The sequence below is a fragment of the Ictalurus furcatus genome, chromosome 18 (assembly GCF_023375685.1).
Source record: "Ictalurus furcatus strain D&B chromosome 18, Billie_1.0, whole genome shotgun sequence".
Classification (NCBI taxonomy): domain Eukaryota; kingdom Metazoa; phylum Chordata; class Actinopteri; order Siluriformes; family Ictaluridae; genus Ictalurus; species Ictalurus furcatus.
In genome coordinates, this window is record NC_071272.1 from 18,406,406 (window position 1) to 18,427,733 (window position 21,328).

General features: G+C 39.5%; 1 protein-coding gene across 5 annotated transcripts in view; it reads right to left on the reverse strand.

Annotated features, from left to right (window-relative positions):
• gria4b (glutamate receptor, ionotropic, AMPA 4b) overlaps positions 1-21,328 on the reverse strand; it is a 114,469-nt gene that overhangs the window by 34,408 nt on the left and 58,733 nt on the right. For 4 of the 5 annotated variants that reach the window (XM_053649655.1, XM_053649657.1, XM_053649659.1 and 1 more), the window contains exons 4-10: positions 20,315-20,499; positions 17,420-17,473; positions 16,965-17,123; positions 12,349-12,516; positions 10,774-10,878; positions 6,517-6,627; positions 1,955-2,161 (exon numbers count right to left, since the gene is read on the reverse strand). In XM_053649655.1, coding sequence (XP_053505630.1) covers positions 1,955-2,161; positions 6,517-6,627; positions 10,774-10,878; positions 12,349-12,516; positions 16,965-17,123; positions 17,420-17,473; positions 20,315-20,499 — 989 coding nt within the window. Of the gene's footprint in view, positions 1-1,954; positions 2,162-5,160; positions 5,788-6,516; positions 6,628-10,773; positions 10,879-12,348; positions 12,517-16,964; positions 17,124-17,419; positions 17,474-20,314; positions 20,500-21,328 lie in introns of those variants that run through there. The other variant, XM_053649660.1, reaches the window with a different exon arrangement.

Consider the following 21,328-nt stretch of genomic DNA (forward strand, 5'->3'; position numbering starts at 1 on the left):
TTCTCTTAATCTCAGATAACCTTATCTGTTGCAGAAGTTTTCAGTACACACTGTTAGAAAAAAGCATGGGCATAGGAGCCATTATACATGGGGGTCATGTTCCCCCCACATTTCAAAATCCAGGTTTTGTAACCCCCCACTTTTTCCTAATCTCCAATTTTGTTTCACACTGCTTGCCTGTCTCTGAGGATTTCTGAGTTGGACAGTCTCAAAATGAATCCATTCCGCAACTTTAAAAACATAATTCAATAAATTAAAAAATCGAACTTTTGCTATAATAAACACAGGGGTCAGACTAGAGTAGCTAGGGCTCGCTGAACCATTTGCCTGTTGCCAAGTTTAATGAGAGCAAAGTGTCTGTCACTGCAAAGTAACAAGCAAACCCTAGTATGGATTTTCAGAGAGGTGGCTACTCTTACACAATGAAAGCGGATAGGAATATCGACTATTCCGTGACCATGCATGGAAAAAAAAACTCACGTCCTGAGGTGAGGGCGGTTACGACATGGCTTTCAGATGCTCTTGAGCACACTAACGTATAGATGAAAGATGTACCACTTTGTATTTGAGGCAGGATATTGTAGCTATTTCAGCCCATAAAATTGCTGATTTTTTGCAGGTTTTGATCGACAATTTTGTTGTTGAAATAATTATTTAGCCTATGAACCTGTCAAATACGCATAAGTTTGCAAGCACACCAAAATTGTGTGTATGTGCCATTGCTATGTGTCCATAAACGATTTAATGGTGACGTTAGTCAAAATGTTCACACAGAGATGAGCATCTTACAATATTTTAAGAGGAAGAGGACAGAGTAGGATGAACAGCAGGTCATAGGAGTAGAAAAGACTGAGGAGGACGAGCTTGTAAGTTGTATGGATAGCTACCAGTTAGCCAGCTAGCTCACATCACACCGTGTTGGATGATTGGGATGGGGCACCATCGTTTGAGGATCGCTCCCACCGTTGGTGAGTTGGAGACTGAATGTGTGTTTTCATTTTTCGTCGTGATTCTGGAAAACCCCGCAGTGCTGTTGCATCAAGAACTGCCATAGTAGGTCACACTGTCATCCAGCAAAAAAACTGGACAATGGAAGGTTTTTTCTATAGCAAAATAGCCTCCAACTCATACACATACTCATAGCTTCAACACACCAACACAAACAGCAATCCTCACAGGATGGCACCCATGTCTCAACATGTACTTTGACCAACTACATTAACTAGCAGATGTTCTTAATGATTATAGTAGCTAGTGTTTTAAATGAACAATTCTCTGTTTGGAGTAATATTAATGAATAAATTGAGCTTCATTCAGTGACATACATCAGTAATCATATCTCCATATTTTGTCATTTTTATTTATTTTTCATAAATCCAATCTCATCAGGCATTATAGGAGAAGACTCAGAACTGTTATCTTTTCAAAGGGAGATAGCACAAAGTATTGACTAAAAGGGTGCCAAAAATTGTTGCACACCTATGCTTAACAAAAAATTTAATTTGGATAAACCTGTGTTGTGTTTGCAATTGTCTGATATCCATGAGAGCTGAGTATTTTTTTTTGTATGTTTTGAACAAAAGGTTAAACTATAAAGACAAATTTTCATATCCTTCGTTGCTCATATTTACCAAGGGTGCCAATATTAGCATTGTGTGTTATGACTGTAAGTTATGACAGGAACTAACTTGTTTTGTGGACATTCCACAACACTATATGTAACTAGAAAGAGATCAAATGTATCACGTATCATTCTTTAATAACTAAAATAACAAAAAAATTTAATAGTTGGAAAATTGCTGTGGTATAAGAGGAATAAAACACTTTGTGCTGTTATGAAATCTTTACAATAATGAATTGACTGCAATTTAAAGACAGGGTCTAACCCCAGTGACAAGTATTTCTACCGTAAAACTCAATTTGAACAATAGTAGTTTACAGATGCATGTCTTACCCCGTACACCAGCTCCCCAACCATGCCATTCCAGATCTTTGTGTCTGGGTCCCGAGCTCCATATTTTCCATCCGGCACGATAGAGATCTTGTATTTGATGCCAATGTGGTTGGCGATCTCATTCGCTAGGTCCACACAGTATCCCTCATACCTGTCATTACCGTCGTACAGCTCCCAGTTTTTCTTCAGCATCACATATGGGCCTTCCTGGAAGGAGCAAACCACATCAGAGGTTCAAACTGGCAACCAGTCAAGAACTTTATTTATTTAGGATTTTGGTACATTTGTCACTGATTAGTCTTCAAAGAACAGAAAAAAATACTTTGCACGGGGAAAAAAATCCACATTTAATACATATATATATCATGTTTGCCAGAACAGTAAAATAAAACATTCAGCAAAGGAAATACATCTGCAACACAACTAACAGAATTCACTTTCTGATATTCATATAATTCCACTGTAGAACATCCATTACATTTAGAATTACATCACTAGGTAATAAAAATCATTACATAATTAAACATATTTCATGCAACACATTATGGAGGTCAGAACATAATCAATGAATAGAGGTTATCAATAAAGAAAGTCATAACCAGGGCTAAATAATGTATAAGGTCAGAGAGCCAACGCCATAATTACCTATAACAAGGCACAGCAATACAACCATAGCTGTAAATCTTCAACTCACAACAACTTACAAAGCAGAATATAAGACTTTTAAGACTTAGTTCAAAACTAATCTCAATGAAGCAAAACGTTTTAATATCTTTTTTTATTTAAAAGCTTCATATGCAGCACTACACTACTGTACACTACATTACACAATCCAAAACTGCTTACATGATCATAACACAAACATAATCGTCTTAATACCTAAAAATTACAATTAATTCATGTAGGAAAAAACAAAAACACATTTTGTAGAGATTAGAGAAAGGCTTAACAATGCAAAAAAAAAAAAAAAAAAAAAAAAAAAAAAAAATGGAAAAAAAACCCCCCACTTTATTATATTTTGAAAATAACAAATTATCAAGTGTATCAATATTCATGAAATCCACATCTTGCCAAGTGAGACACATTTCCATAAACACTCTGAAAAACCTGCCTCTCATCTCAGAGATGTTTTCTAAGCCATATGGCTGGCCCAGAACCATGAAAGGCATAAAGCCCAGCAGGGCGAAACGAGAACTTACCCCCAGCAAGTAGAGTTCTTCATTAAATTCAGACTGATGATTCGTTTCATCTTCATCATTTTTTTATGTGTATTTTTTTGTGTTTTTTTTTTTTTGAAGCAGCGTATGCTGTATATTTACACATTCGGTATTTTTAATATAATTATTGGGCAGCTTTTATCTGTCCCTGACTGTGACTGCAAAGACGTCTTTTGGGAGTTTTAGACATTCATGGGAAATGTGTAATTTCAGCATGGATTCTGAACATCTTTTGTTGTTGTTGGTGTAATACATCAAACCTAACATGGACAAAATATGTGCATATTTAAAGGCCAGATCAAAGCTGATCAAGACTGATTTAACGTGAATCCATGTCTTTTTAGCTTAATTGAAGTCAGACCCAGTTGGCCAAAAAATGGACATCCCCGGTCAGCTGGTGTTCAGTGGGGCAGATACAATAAAAGAGTAGACAGTTTATTATCAGTGATGCATAGTGCCACTGGTGCAGGCTATCATCAGCACCAAGACATGTGTTACTGAAGAATAATCAGTCATGCGGAATTACAACCCAGCAAAAAACAGAAGAAAAAAAGCTCACACACAAGTGCTTACCTTACAGGAATGGTTCTGCAAAAAGTTGTTCCAAATGTATTTGCTTATGCAAACTCTTTTTAAAGAAACTATTTTGTAACATTACAGGGATAGTCCATAAGTACAAATGTAAGTTTAAAATGTGACTCTGTATAATATATAATGTCCATTATAGTACACTTTACTGCAGAAAGTAATTGATGGTCTGGTGAATCAGCAATGTTACTGATCATTAAAAATACACAGGACCTAAGGCTTGCTCTTAAGGGTCTCACGCCAGTAACAAGTGGAATTTATGTGGATGATCCCAGCTATTTTGCAAAGTAATTTATAAAAAAATTCAATTATGTATGTTAACCCTTTAAAGTGGGCACAGTGGCTTAGTGGTTTGCATGTTCTCCCTGTGCTTTGGGGGTTTCCTCCCCCAGTCCAAAGACATGAGCTATATGCTGATTGGCAGTTCCATATTGTCCAGATTGTGTAAATGTGTGTGCGATTGTGCCCTTTGTGGGTTGACACCCCATCCAGGGTGTCCCCTGATTTGTGCCCCAAGTTCCCTGGGAATTGATCCAGGCTCCCCCGTGACTATGTGTAGGATAAGCGGTATGGAAAATGGATGGATGGATGGATGGAAAACCTCAAAGTACTAGCTTCTACATAGTATTCCAGTGTAATAGGAAAACTATATAGAGTGCCCTCCACTAATATTGGCACCCTTGGTAAATATGAGCAAAGAAGGCTGTGAAAAATTGTCTTTATTGTTGAAACTTTTGACCTTTTGTTCAAAAAATTCATAAAAATACTCTGCTCTCATGGATATCAAACAATTGCAAACAAAACACAGTTTTTAAAAAAAAAAAAATCATTGTTAAATATAGGTGTGCAACAATTACTGATTTTTTTTAACAAAAGATCAAAAGGTTAAACAATAAAGACAATTTTTCACAGCTTTCTTTGTTCATATTTACCAAGGGTGCCAATATTACTGGAGGGCACTGTATTTATGAGTAAAGAATGCACGTCTCAACCCACTGACGAATCGTGGCAGTTTAAGTGGCTAACAATGGAATTTGACGCTTGTATATATAGATTTGTGAGGTATTTATAGAAACTTCTTTATTAGATGTCCATTACTTGTTTGCCACATTACTGTTGATGGACTCATGGCTATTGATGCAAATGTCAGACACCAGCTGTATCCCAAAGTAGATGATCCCTGCTATTTTGCAAAATAGTTTATTCAAAATGAGATGTATGTTAATCCCTTAAAGTACCAGCTTCCTCATAGTATTCAGTAAATACAGTGTATTTATAAGAGTCAGGAATACAAGGCTAGTGGTAGTTTAAGGGGCTAATACAAAGATTTGGTAAGTACTAATTTTCCATGAGAAAAACATCCATTACTTGTTAGCTACATCAGATTCGTGAATATGTCTGATACCAAAGAGGTATTGATCTACTACAATTCTAAAAAAAAATTTGAGGAATCATTCAATAGAGAGAAATATCAAGCAGGAACCAATCGAAGCAAATGACTTAAATGTCTGAGAATAGTTAGTGTATTCCTAATGAATGCTAAATACTGAAAACCCCTACTGATTGTAGTGGAAAATCCTCCTAACAAATGTATCTGAATGAATGACAATAAGTGTTCAGTGTTTCATTGAACAGCCAAAGGCTCACACCATGCATGCTATGTACATTTACAATACATCTACATTCAACCTATTTGTTTACCCCTAAATGAATACTCCTGCTGATTCATCCCATGCACCGTTTCCTAATGCATGGATCATTACTGTTCTTGCAGAGTCCATCCATCTTTCAGTTGCTTAATGAGGGCTGGGCTTTGTCTTTGCCTGTGTTTGTCCATGGCTCAGTTTCTCATCGTGGAGCTCATTTCGGCTGGGGAAGCGCCACGGCTCAGCATTATCGCTTTTTTTCGCTTCAGATCTGTCTGTGTCTGTCCATGCCTTAATATAGGGAGAGGGGCTCAGTTTTCGGCTCGGCAGTGTCCTGTCTTCTTTCTGCTCAGTTTCTTAAATAAGGATTCTTCATCACGGGCTGAAAAGAGGAGCATTTGCTTCAGGTGTGACTCTCCCATTCCTTGCTGTATCAACATCCATACCTTTTAGGTTACCTAATTCGCTAGTGTGTGCATACACACTATACACTATACACACTAAACACTATACACAATAGTTACAAACCAAACAAACAAAAAAAAGCGCAATGCAGTGCCACAACATATTTGTGTGGAAAGAGATCTACGTCATGCAGGGTTCTCTCTGTTTTCCCCATGAAATGAACCATTTCCAAAATAGCAAACAAAAACAAAACAATACAACATAACAGCAACAGAATAAATCAAAACAGCACATCCTGGGCACCATGTAAGGCAGCCATGACACCTTCTGACACATGACAGAGGCAGATGACATACATTCCTGCACCGTTGGAAAAATGTTATACAGCAAATGCATGGACCCAAAAGGATGTAGATTTGAACGCCAGATCAAGGCACACCAGGACAGGATTAAGATGGCTTAGTAATCTATCAAGACAGTGATATGACTGACAGGTCACACACACAGTATTGCTAATTTGGCGAACATCATTTATCAAAATGCAAGTGAACGTAAACACAAGAGGCAGCTCATTGTGACCTTTGAAGCAAGACACCTCATCAAGTGGAAGCATTTGGATGAGAGACAAACGGAACTTTTCGAGGAACTGTTCCTGTGTGCGAATATCATTTGTTGAGGAACATGAGAAAAGAGTTACAGTACTCACCATAATAGTCGTCACGATCACGGTCCTGTTCTCCATTCCAGACGTTTCGTTCGGAAGCAAGGCATGGTCCTGGATCAGGACCAACTTATCCGCGTCGTTCCAGTAGCCAATCTAAGGACGGTACACATATGAGGTCAGAAGGGACCTCTGTGTTATAGTGTGTTTACCTCATGTGGGTATTATGGTCATTTTGAGCGGATGGTTCAGAGATGTTTATCTCCTTGGATTTGGAAATTAGATGTTTCTGTGCTTCTAAGTACAAAATTCCAAAATAAATACGTGAACATTTACAGTATGGAAATCATACATTTTTGCCTGTTAACATCATGTACTGCTAAATAAAATGGGATAGTTATTTGGGAAATAATACATGACTGGACTCTGGTTTAATCCAAAATTTTGAGTGATTGATGCTGATGAATCATGCAACCGTCTCCACAGGGACATGTGGAAATGTCAGCTTTGATTTCAAGTTGCCTTTAATAGCTTTCACTGGTACTGTATGTTTTAAGCTAAAATCTAAAAGCTGGATGTTGGATGGACATGTAATAGAGTTTAATCCTGAAACTGCACTCCCAAATTCCTTTAACTCAAAGCTGCTGCTATTTTAGTTTGTGTTTGTTTATCACGTGACATCAGAAACTTTTCCAACTGATAATTATGAATAATTCCGGAAACTTGAAATGACCATAATTGTAACATGACGCCTTATTTCTGCATGTCCGTGTAATTTGTGCATGTGTTTGTTCTTGTAAGGTGTTGAACATCATGACCCTGCATCTGAACACAGCTGCTCTGTGTGGATGTGTTATTACATTGAAGCGTGCTAAGCGTGATCCCTCTCCAAAGGACGCTACAGAGGATGCAGGTCTGGGTGAACTTGGAAACAACGTCGCCTTGTATTATATCATGCCGAATGATGATGGATGAATGCGGGGTGGGGGCAGGCTTAAGCGCTGTGCCTCCCATGTCCATACAGGAGCCAGAGGAGTGAGAGGAGCCTGCAGCATCCTCTCAACTGGCTGATTGATGTTCCTGAAAGGCTCTCAATGCACTCTTCCCCTCCCTGCCCTGCCTCCCTCTATCACTCTCCATCACTCTTCCCCAGGCACGGTGCAGCCAGGAGCCACCACACACCATAAAACATGGTGCAAACGCTGAGCCTCCACAGGACACAGAACAGGTGCATGACAGGAAGCTTTATAGTACCTACTAAAGAGCTGCATGGAAATGGGGACTGCTGGAATTCCACAGTGTTCCACTGTTATCTGCTGGAATGAGGGCAAGATGAAAAATATTTCCATTGGTCATGGTTCATTGGCATGAGGAGAGGCTTTATGCTATTCCCATAGGCAGGAGTGGTAAAAAATGTGCATCAACAGTGAAGTAAAGGTGAGGAAATCACTTGTCATATTTGTCATTGCTTATACAATAATACACTATGTGAGTTATGAAACAAATTTCTTTATACATGAGAATCCATAAACTGATTTATTAGGCAGTCCATACAGGATTTCACAGCATTTTCTTTTATGATTGTTGTGGCCAAAAATGCTTGAATTTGCTGCAACTTTTTTCAAAATGTATGAGTTTTTTTGCGCTTTTTTGCGGAAAAGTACTTGAATTGGCAAAATTGCATCTGCACGAAATTGTTTTGCACAGTCTTTTGCAGTGATGAATAGAAGAGGGCTTTAGCTGAATGCATGTTGTGATGACGTCACATGATGTGTCGTGTCTGCAGAAAATCTGCGGAATTTTTTTTTTTTAAATTGCAAGCTCCTCAGAATATTGCGACATTTGCTTGATCTTGCGTTAATTTCTGTGATCACAAAAATGGAAAAATCCTGGAGGGACTGATTAGGGAAAAGAGAAAGTAGCTATCTTTACATGCAGCCTAATAATCTTCTAATAGTCTGACTGACAGCTTAATTGGAATATTTTTTTTTTATATATATAAATGGGTAAAGATCAAAACAATTGAGGCCAACCTAAAAGAAATTTCAGACTGATCAAACAAGGGAGACAGTTCATTTAATAATACCTAAAGGAATAATTTACCAACATTGGTGATGGGAAGGGGATGATGTTGGTGCACATGGGGATATGGTGGAAATCATTGCATCATTGTGTGGTTTTGAAGCCAAAATTGGGTCAAACAGAAAGCTACTATCTGGACTGAGTATGCACAGTAGGTAAAAATTGGAGCCAAAGCATGTTTAATAGACACTGCCAGGTCAAACAGTGGGTTCACCTCTCACACACCCATACTGATCATTCTTCATACCAGAAGCATGCACACCAAAGGACCAACCTTACACCAACCTTAATAATTTGTGCAAGTGGTGACTGATTTTACCCTTGTCAGAAACATTTTTTTGAGTCATGAGCTTTGAGTCATGACTAACGGAGCTACCATTTGCTAGCTAGCAGACATTGGCATTAAAATAACTAAAATAACTTATATAAAAAGTATTTATCTTAATGACGAGTTTTGGGGGAGGTTGCCGGAGTCAAGGTCAACTACACTGAACTGACAGAACACTATTCCTAAAAATGTGGAGATGTAACCTAAAATCTAAGTTCATGTCACTTTCCATTCACATACATGGGAATGGGTGGGGTTAAAACTGTACTGCAGCCAGCCACCAGAGAGCCTCACAGACGTTTTTGGCTTCAATTTTTCTACCCCTGTTACAACATCCACCCATATAGAGAATCATTGTTGGGACACATGGGCATGGACTGAAGATTGTTTTGGTACATGTGTAGATGGGGTGGAATGGTATTGGGGCAAATGGGGATGGGATGGGTAAGGGTTTGAGGCACATGAAGATGGTGTTGAGGCACATGTGTATAGGGTGATGAACATGCATAGGAGATGGTTTGGGAAGGTGTTAAGACACATGGGGAAGGGGTTGTGAACATAAGAATAGGGTGGGATGTGGCTGTGGCACATGGGAATGGGAATAGTGTTGGGGTATATGGGTATGGCACATGGGAATGGGAATAGTGTTGGGGTATATGGGGATGGAGTAGTGATGAGCTGGGTATAGGGTAACAGAGTGGTGATATGTGGGGGTATATGGGAATAGGATGGTCATGTGTTGGGGTATATGGGGATGGAGTGGTGATGAGCTCGGTATAGGGGAATGGAGTGGTGATATGTGGGGGTATATGGGAATAGGATGGTCATGTGTTGGGGTATATGGGGATGGAGTGGTGATGAGCTGGGTATAGGGTAACAGAGTGGTGATATGTGGGGGTATATGGGAATAGGATGGTCATGTGTTGGGGTATATGGGGATGGAGTGGTGATGAGCTCGGTATAGGGGAATGGAGTGGTGATATGTGGGGGTATATGGGAATAGGATGGTCATGTGTTGGGGTATATGGGGATGAGGTGGTGACAAAGATGGTAGCACATGGCAACAGGGTGGTGTTGGTGAAAAGGCTGGTGTTGGTGCAAATGGGGATTTAACTGGAATGATGTTAGAGATGACAGAAACCATACCTACTGAGGCCTGCTTGGAAACTGCATAATACAGTAATTCGGCTTTAGACATTTTAAATGTCTTAACTCTAACAAAATATCCTCCAAATGAATATGATAATAGCAGACTATAGCTGTAAATTTGTAATCCTTGAGGCGATTACAAATTATTACAAATTTTTCTTCTACAGCCTTGGCTTTTCACAAAGACAGATTTATTGAGAGCAGCACACACCATTTAAACTAGAAAGTTAAGTATTTAATTTATATAAATTATATGATACATTATTTAAAGCATTTTAATGAGTCACTTAAATGCTAAAGTGACTATAAAATGCTTTGCTGTGTAAAGAGATCCATATCTTCAAGTATGCTAGGAAACCATGAGGCAGTGCCGGAGATATACAAAGGGGACAATCTGCATGAAAACGAATAACTTGTACTGTTCTTGCTAAGACAACTGCATCAAACAAATCATGGCAAATTACAGATAGAAAAAAGAGCGTGAATAAGACTGCAACAGCACTGAACAGATGTAAGTAGACAGACAAGAAGACAAATCATGAGAACATTTTCTTACAAAGACAAACTGTAAACACACCAGATGTACATGTATATGTATTTATATGGTATAGTGAAATTTTCTTGAATGTGGTAAAAACTAAATAAATCTTTCTGTATCTATGCAGAGTTATACATTAAAAATGGAAATGGAAAGACAAATCTGTGATGATACAGATGGCACAGAGACATGCTGCAGATCTTACTCTTCTGGGGCCATTGCTTTTCAACTCGAACACGTCCATAGTGTAGTTGACTCGACGCCCATAGTGGTCAAATTGGACATTTCCTGTTAATCCTTGGAGCCGGACCTGGATTGTGGCGATAAACAATGTAATTACTGCTTATCCAGCTGCTGCCTCTCACACTCCCATTACTCAGCCGCTTCTGCTTGCTCTTCAATTATTCTTCTCTCTAAGCTTAACACTTCGCATTGCACTCTCACTATCACGCTCACCTCAACTCTTTATCTAACACAATTTCACTTTACTCATCACCTTCTATTTTCACCTTTACAGATTGGTTTAGGTGTCTCTCTCTCTCTCTTTTTTCTTAAATATATAGCCCTTCTAGAGTTCACATCAGTTCCAGTGGGGTAAAACCATAAATACATATTAGTGCCTAACATATCCCAGTGTACATACTCCCTTGAAGTGTCCCCCATCTATAGACTACATAGATCTGTAATGGGTGACAAATGAAATGAAAAACAACTGGCTATGTTATGTCCTCAGGGGAGGGGGGGTAAGTTTGCTGGTATGTTCTGTGCCTACTTTACTCCCTTCTGCCTCCATCCACAGGATACGAGGGCTCACTGAATGGTTTGATGAGGATGGCATTGATGTAAATCATATGCTATGGCCTCCACACTCACCAGCTCTCAACTCAACTGAACACCTTTGGGAGATTTTGGACGGTGCTATCCACCACCATCATCAAAACACCAACTAAGGGAGTAGCTTTTAGAAGAATGGTGTTCATCCCTCTAGTATCGTTCCAGAGACTGGCTTGGTGGCTCATAGTGGCCTAACATCTAAGAAGTTTTTCCAAATATTTCTTAATATTATTACTAACTGGGTCCAAACGTATCTTGTAAAGGACCCCATTAATTCCATCCATACATATTCTGTACCGCTTATCCTATGCTGGGCCACGTGGAGCCTTGAGCCTATCCTAGGGGACTCGGTGCACATGGTGGGGGACACCCTGGATGGGGTGCCAACCCATTGCAAAGCACAATCACACACACACTCACACACAATAACGACCATTTGGAAATGCCAATAATTTCTTTGGACTGGGGGGGGGGGGACCAGAGTCCCTGGAGGAAACCCCCAAAGTAGAGGGAGACCATGCAAGCTAACACGAAGCCACTGTGCCCATCAAACTCAACAAGTTAACATAGCTTGTTACATTAGCAAGCCAACTAGCAATTCCTCAAATTATCAGTTGTGTCAACTTATCTAACTAGTTAACCTAGCTAAACATATTACAAGTAACACTAAACAATACACTATATGGACAACCTAGACTCAGTTATTCTTACCTACATTGAATTTTTATTTTTTTTAACCTATTTTTCCTCACAATTTAGCTACAGCTAGCTGATTTTCCATTATTGTACAACAGCTACCAGTTGAGGAGGATGAAGGCTAACACAAGCTTCTGATATACACAATCATGTACGACGGGTAACAGCAGGGTATTTTACCCCACTAGCACTGCGTATGCTCAGTAATCCGTTTTTTTCCCCACTCCTTCCACTTTCTGGCTCTGCATACCTGTTTTAGTGTGCGCTCCATGTCGATGCCTTGGTTCCAAGGAGCTGCTGGGTTTGCCAAGCAGTCTCCTGCATTACCCCTGCGCGAAATGTCCACTTTCTGCCTGCGCAGGTTCCTGAAAGCTTCTGCCATCACCATCACTCCGTCGTATGTCAGAGCGGAGGTGTACTGCATAGAGAGAAGGTTAGATAAAGGTCATCTAAATACCAAGCATCCTGTTCAGCCCTTGTTCAAATGTGTAGCACCTCAAGCTCTGGGCTTTGTGCTTCATTCTCTGATAGTGTAATTTTGATAGAGTTACAGAAAGGATAAACATGCACAAACAAAAATATTGTATTACTAAATATATGAATGTATCAACACAGTAAGTACTGTATTGTACAGGCTATAGGACATGATATTTTTGCCTTTTCCTGATTTGTGAGAATTTCAGGAATCCCTAATTCAGTGGATTTTAAATTAAACTTGATCATATGATTAAAAAAACTTGATAATATTATGAGTTTCATTTCTTTTTTTAAAACATCTCCTTTTTAAAGGGAAATTTGCATTATTGTAGCAAAAGTGAGTCAGACATATAAAGCTATGTAAGATAAGCACTGTAGCAAACGATCAGGAATTTATACAGAGTTGAACTACAACAACACGTCTTAAATAAGGAGACAAATGAGCGAAATCTGTTTGTTCAAAACATTTCAAAATACAAAGTACTGAGCAGGACAATTCAGTGCATTTGCTGGTTCAGATAAAGAACAGCTGCATTACAGAAATAACGTCATGCTCCTGTAGCACAAAAAAGGGTTCAGCGAGTGTGTCAGCATGAACAAGAGAGAACAAGCAAATGGGGAATAGAGAGGGGAGAAGAGAGCAGTTGCACATTGAGCGAGACTCATACGAGCTCATCGTCGGACATTCTTTTGAGCATGTTAAATTACAGACATGTTTGGTTTCTGGGGGAGGGGCTTGGGGAGAGAAGGACACCTCATTTCATGGATACAGTGCATACACGCCACACACATCTGTCTTTGCTGTTCATAAATGCAAGGAAATGTGTGTATGAGATGTGTTATATGACGATATGACTCACCTCACCCAATGCTTTTTTTTGCTCTCTCTCTCTCTCATTTATATATATATATATATATATATATATATATATATATATATATATATATATATATATATATATATATATATATATCTAACTATATGTAAAACACGGACATTGCATGAGGTGCCTTGGGGGGCGGCTATGGTTCAGGTGGTTGAGCGGGTTGTCCACTAATTGTAGGGTTGGCGGTTTGATTCCTGGCCCACATGACTTAACATACCGAAGTGTCCTTGGGCAAGACACTGAACCCCAAGTTGCTCACAATGGCAAGTTAGCGCCTTGCATGGCAGCTCTGCTACCATTGGTGTGTGAGTGTGTGAGTGTGTGAGTGGGTGAATAAGACACATTGTAAAGCGCTTTTGGAAAAAAGTGCTATATAAGTGCAGACCATTTACCATTTCCCATTTTAGCTCTGCTCTTCTGCCCCTAGCCTGCAGGGCATGGATCTTAATAACAAGGTATTAGCATGAACCTGTCAGTCTTTAAAGTGGATTTTAAAGAAATATGTTATATTACAGGTTGTCTACAAGTTAAACATGTTTAAGCCTTTTAAAGACCAAATAAAAAAAATACCAATACAAACGCAGTCCAAACAACTCAAATAATAATCTATTAGTGTTTATTCAGCATCAAGAAAAAAAAATAATCAACTGCTCCTAGGAGTGAATGAATGTGTGGATGTGGGTGAACATGGTGCCCCCTATCCATCCAGGAGTATTCCCACCTCACACCCAGTGTTCATGGGATAGGTTCTGGGTCCAGTGCGACCCTGACCAGGATAAAGGAGTTACTGAAGATGAATGAATTAAAAATGATCTAAAAACTAAATGACACTAAACAACTAATTTAAGGAACTTGCTTTAAACGATGACCTTTCAATGACCTTCTGTAAGGTGACATTTATTTAGTCATTTTACTTTTTTAAAAAAAGAAAACAATCCTGCAGTTTGGAAACTTTAAAATAATGTTCAAGAATGTGTGCAAAGGTTGGTGCATGGTCATTCATGGTGTCATGTATCAAGAAACTCTGGACTCCACTTCCCATCAGCCACTGCACTGCACTAGCTGTCACATGACCACCTGCACCTGACTCAAGTTTTGTTAATGAGCACTCGTGTGTATATATAGTCCTTGTCTGCACTGTTTGCTTGTCTTTCGTTGTCCTAGACGCTTGTTGTTTATGTCTCGGTGTTTTGTTTCATGCCACAGTGTTATACCAAGTTGTCTTAGTGTCTTTGTCTCATAGTACGTTTGTTTAAATAAATGTCATTATCTGCACTTGCTTCTGGCTCAACCTCGATACGTGACATGTGGGTAATGTGGGAATTATATGCAAGGGTGCTTGGACCCCGTAGATCTCTTCTTATAGCTATATTTATTGTTAGAATCATGCAATTTGGAGTCATACAGTACAGGGAACAACTGTTGTAACTGGATGAAACTATTTACACCAACGTTAGAGAACTGCAACTTTCCCCTCGAGTGCTGATTGGTAAGAGCTTAGAGCTAAGGCTGGGCTTTTGCGTAATATTGAAATGGGGTAATCAGTGTATTATTATAATTCCCTGCTGAAAATGAAACCAGTGGGGCATTTTGGAATAAAAAAATGTGCTTTTAGTGTGTGTTTTTAATCTGCTCTTCTCGAACAAATAACATTTCTACCTTTTCTTTCTGCCCCTCCTTTTCCTTGCCTCACTTTTGAGACACTCTTATCTGTTTGAAGGCAGTTCAAAGCTTTGGGAAAAGGTGTAAGAGGCAAAGGGGGTTGCTCGCACGGGTTTTTTTTTTTTTTACAAACCAAAACACTAAACCCGTGGAGAGACCTCAAGGCAAAAAAACATCAGAATTTCAGAGGAGGTGAGAGAGAAAGACCGAAGAACATGTGAGAGAGGAAGAAGGTAGGGATGAAGAAAGCAGGAGATGTGTACAGAGACTAGTGTACAGCGCTGCAGTCATGATTTAATTATCAAAGATGACGGGAGTTCATTATGTCGTCCCAGGCCAGGAGGCGGATGTTACACCATTCTCTTAGATTCACTAGAGAGGCTTTGGGGTGATGCAGAGGAGAAAAAAAGCCTGCTGTTAGCACCAGGGTGGGGGGTTAAAGAGAAGGCGTTCAGCCCCATTCATCCTGCAGTAATGCCCTCCGTTTCATCTGGACCTCTGTAGTTGGGAGCAGGGCGCAAATTTATCTAAGCCCTTAAACAAGAGGACTGAGCCGAATGCAGCTGCTGAGGATTCAGATGATGAAGAGAATAGTGCAGACTTCAGGGACTCCGAGAATAGCCGTGGCACCAAAAGAGCTTCAATTAAGTGCTAGGCGAGCACTGAGTGTGGCTTTGGCTATGCAAATAACACGGCTTTGAACAAATACACAGAGAGTGGAGGCAATGCCAGATCCATGCTGTTAGACCTGCAGTCATTTACAATGTGTATGAATCACAGATTTCTATGTCCATATGTGGTCAAACACACACGCACACACACACACACAAACAATGCTGGCCAAGTGTCCCTCTGTGAACCATTAAAGTCTGTAACCTCTCGAGGACACAGGTCCCAGCCCTCGCCAGCGGTGTGTGCTTAGGAAAAGCCGTCCTAATGCAGCATCACTCAAGGCCATGGCAAGAGGATTTCCTTCAGCACGTCAATCTCATGGCATTCACTACAGACTGTCATCCTCATCAGCTCCCATGGGGATACGCAATCACGGTGAAAAGGACTGAAATGCAGCAGCGGCTTGAGCATCTCTGGCAATGTTACACACACGATAGCTAATGGGAAACTGCTGAGGCGGAAAGAAGTTTAATCATTGCATATACAGCGGCTCTATAATATAAAGAATAATACGTTGCATATGGGGCTTTGGGTGATGAAGTGTACAGAACACTAGCAAAAAAAAAAGTATTCTGCTTAGTTTGTTATTATTAGCGAGTTTGGCGCTGTTCAAATCCTGGTGAGAAATGGTTTTCAGTTTTCAGTACTGCATTAAGGTAGACCTGAATATGTTATTTTAAACCATTAAAATATTCTATGTAAAAACAAATAAAGTGCTTCGTTTATTTATACCCCAGTGCTGTTGCTATGGCAATCCATAATTAGAAACGAGGAACAGGAACTAGGGTCAAAACTATGGAAACGGAGAACTAGAAAACTCTTTGATTTAGACAACAAGGCGAGGACATAAAGAAAAAAAAGGTGTGATATTATTGATAATACTCTGCAACAAATAATGACACTCAGATGACATAAGAAACAACACATAGAACAGGTGAACACAGTCAGTAAAAAAAAAAAAGACAGGGCATGTCTAAAACCAAGATTTAATCACATGATGCTTGTTGCCATGGGAACCAATACATGAAGAGAGAATCCATGACAGCTAGTTCTAGTTTGTCATTAATCATTAAATTGATTAAGGCTCAGAACTGAGAAATTTACATTGTAGTTGGAATATATTTTAGCAGGAACTGGTGCATTTGAATCATTGTGTGAGTGAGTTTACCTTGGGAGGGATGTCGGAGCCAGGGTACTCTCTCTGGTCCAGCTTGTTCCAGCGCTGCAGGAGTTTAATCACCATGGGATTGCTGAAGTCCACCAGCTGAAAGCCTGTCACGTTTGCCCCGCCATGCATGAAACGCTCCAGATTGATGTCCTTAAAACCCTGTTGCAGTTGACAAAAGAAAGAGGAAGAGAGGACGAGCAATATTCAAGCTGGACTGTGATAAGACTGATTCTGTAAACACTCGTCCCCCTGCTTGCCCTCGTGAGCCAATCCCAAGCCTGTTCTGTTTTGTCACCGGCGTCGCAGCCCGGAATATGAATTAGATTCAACATCGTGAAAAGGAAAAAGATTAAGAAAGCCACAGAGGGAGGAAGGAAAAGTAGGAGGATGTGAGTTGAGGAGTTATGCAGGAAGGAAGGAGAAGGAGGACGAAAAGGGAAAACATTTTCACTCACCAAATTTGCCATGATGTAATGGTAGCCTTTGACATGCTTGCCAACGCTCACAATCTGCAAACACAACACACACAGTAGTCACCGTTCACTCGACACCTGAACGAACCGGCTGTGCCACCAGCCGAGGGGGAAATCAGACTTGTTTTTAATTAACAGTAATAATAGAGACTGCCTTGGCTTATAATGTTCTGTCAGTGCAGAGATATTAAGTAAATACGGCCTCTCATATCTCAAAGACGTGTGACAGTGAGGGAAATTATTCTGAAAGGCAATCATGTGAAAATCTGTCACAGCATATAGAAAAAAAGCTCGTGCATACTAAGCAGTTTTAAACTACTTGTTTGTTCAGTTGTATTTTTTTTTTAACAATACACACAGCTTACATTTGGTTGTTCATAGATCGTGTATCTGGGTTGTAGGATTTTAAGCACATACACTAATTTGTAGCTAAATGTTTGCAGACTGCACTTAGCGGGACTGAAGTCTTATTTCTATATGCATGTAATATGCTAATCAGCTCTTAATTCTAGACCGCCAACTTTGCGTTGACCTCATTTCCAGATGTTCTACAAAAAACATGGTTGCCATGTCAAAAATAGAGAATTTGCATGCTGTTTTTAATTCATACAACCTCAGAGTACACTGGCATTTTCCAGTACAGAAGGTGGACAGTTAGATTGTTTGATCTGTAATATGGAACAGTATTTCTAGACCTATAATAATCATTACATTTACATTACATTTATGGCATTTGGCAGATGACCTTATCAGAGCGTCTTACATTTGATCACATTTTATACAACTGAGTAGTTGAGGGTTAAGGGCCTTGCTCAAGGGCCCAGCAGTGGCAGGTTGGTAGTACTGGGATTAGAACTACCAACAGGAGTCCACTGTCTTCACAACTGAGCTTAACAACTGAGCTACCACTGCCCACATATCATATATCATGTATCATGTATAATCGTAATCATATAAAACAGCCACCAGATCTTGCCTGGTACTTCATTTCAAGCTAATATTAACAATTTTTCTGGCCTAGAAAAAAACCCCCATACATAGTTTAAATGGATGGGTGGTGTCAGTGGGCAGGAGGGACGAGGGGTTGTCAATATTTTGTTGAAATTGCAAACCATGTAGGCAACAGGCTCTAAAATGACGAAGCGCTTCTTTGATACAGTGCTGATCGTTGTAGGAAAAACTGCGGTTAACAAAGTTCTTTATTTTTTCCTTCTGAACATGCATTTGAGAAGGAACTCAGAAAGATGTAAGCTATACAAATATTGAATAATTGTGTAAATCCTCCCCTCCAAAGACTTCATGGTCCTCGGAAGATGAACCAGAATGATGGTGAGGTTAGGGTTAAAGGAAGGAGAAATATATGTGTGTGTGTGTGTGTGTATGTATATATATATATATATATACACACACACACACACACACACACACTACATGGTCATCACACAATTATGTGGATCTTCAACAAACCGCTGCCACAAAGCTGGAAGACACAATTGAATAGAATGTCTTTGTATGCTGTAGTATTATAATTCCCCTTTACTGAAACTAAAGAGCCCAACCCTGTTGCAGCATGACAAGTCCTCTGTGCACAAAGTGAGGTCCATGAAGACATGGTTTGCCAAGGGTGAAGTAGAAGAACTCAAGTGTCTTGCACAGAGCCCTGACCTCAACCCCTATTGAACACCTTTGGGATGAACTGAAATGCACTGCTCCACAGACCTCCTCACCCAACATCAGTCCCTGACCACACTAATGCTCTTGTGACTGAATGAGCAAATCCCCAAAGCTACACTCTAAAATCGAGTCTAAAGCTGTCCCAGAAGAATGGAGGTTATTATAACTGCAAAGAAGGACTATAATATGCTGTTCAAAAAGCACATATTGGTATGATAGTCAGGTGTCCACAAACTATTGGCCATATAGTGTATATGTATATATACACTCACTTATACTTATATACTCATTAGGAACACCTGGACACCTGCTCATTTATGCAGTTATCTAATCAGTCTATCATTTGGCAACAACACAATGTATAAAATCTTGCAGATACAGGTGAAGAGCTTCAGTTAATGTTCACATGATACATCAGAATGGGGAGAATTGTGGCATGGTTGTCGGTGCCAGAGAGGATGGTTTGAGTATTTCAGAAACTTCTGATCTCCTGGGATTTTCATGATTTTCAGTCTATACAGTTTACACAGAATGGTGTGAAAACCAAAAACGAACAAAAAGAGTCATCTGAAAATTCAACTCACCCTGTACTATATTGAAAACACATTATTAACACATTATTTGTTGTTTTACTTTGTGAATTTAATTTGTTTTTGAAAATATACACTCATTTCAAGTCTGATGACTGCAAGACACTCCAAAAAAGTTGGGACCGCTGTGTAACATCACCTTCTCTCTTCTTTTTCCTCCATCATGTTCCTAAGAAATCACCTTTGGAGATGAGCAAACAATTTCAACTAATTTGCCGTCAGCTACTGACAATTCCACCATGTTTTCTTACTGACACGCCCCCAACTCGGAAACTCTGCGCTCAAAGAAAATCCTGAGTTTCCCACTCGTAATTACGACTTTTTGGTGGCATTCATGTGCGTTCGACCCGTAAATATGATCTGTCTGACTTGACCGCACTAATATTATTTTATTTCTGTTAAAACGTTCACATAAAACGGTAATATACTAAAGTTGAAATATATTAAAGTGATTTTGAGAGAGAAATGTATTTACCCTTGTACATTATCTCTGATCTTGTGATGTGGCTTGAGCAATCAGGTTTAGATCTGTTATAAATGTGACTTGGTTGCATGTAAATAGGGTCATGTATTTCTCATGAGTTGTACTTCTCTGTATTTCTCTGAGGTGTACCTGCTCCAGCATGTTGGTGAGTCGCTCTGGCTCCAGGTCTATAACAAAGGTTTTCTCCTGCCTGCGGTCCAGGTCCTCCAGGAGCTGCCGGTAGTTTGCGTCGTTGAAGTTCTCCACGCAGATTGCACTGACCTGCCAGCCATTCTGACCCGCTTTCTCCATGATGGCCTGCAGGATAGAGTATCCTGTAAAAGAGAAGAGGAGGCTGTCATAAATTTGAGTGAGGATTGCGATGTTTTTTAATGCTGTAATGTGCTGAGCAGCTCGACAGCCCTGGAAAGAAAGCCCCAGCAAACTGTTCCTAAAAAACTTCTAACAGATTTCTTCTAACATCAGTGAATCTAAGTGCTGTGGTAACATACATGTATTTCATGTGTTATGTATCTGTGTAAAGAAAATTATTTCATTGCTTTTAAAGATATAAAAATGGCTGCTGCGCATGTACTGTATTTACTGGAAGGATAGTGTGCTTGCTAAATTAGCATGCTAATCGCCTCAACACATTTTCTCTACCGATGTTAGCTTAGATTATAGCTACACTGTTTATTTAATCTGATGTGCCAACTACCATTTCAGCTTAGTTAATATTAACTAACATTATGTCTCTAGCAGTAGTTACATTTTGTTTCAAAACTAGTCAACTCAAGTCAAGTTCACTATTCTGAGGCAGTGCAAGTATTTCTTTATTTTTATTGTGTACTTTAGTCAGGTCCACTAGCAAACTAGCATATATAAGGTTAACTCATATTGTATAACTTAAAAATATTTGTTCACTATCAAGAAAGCTAACATTAGGCTAACTATAAAATCATGTTGAAACCAGTATTTGATGCTAAGCGGTATGTCAAGCTTAGTGATGTTTTCATATTAGCCAAATTAATTTGGCAAATCAGATTTAACTTGATCCAGAGTTACTTGGCAAAACCAGGATGTATATCCAGGATGCCAAACCACACAAATTTGTCATTTTATAACCATTTTAAGGTGCGAGTTATAAAAACAGCCCTATAGCAT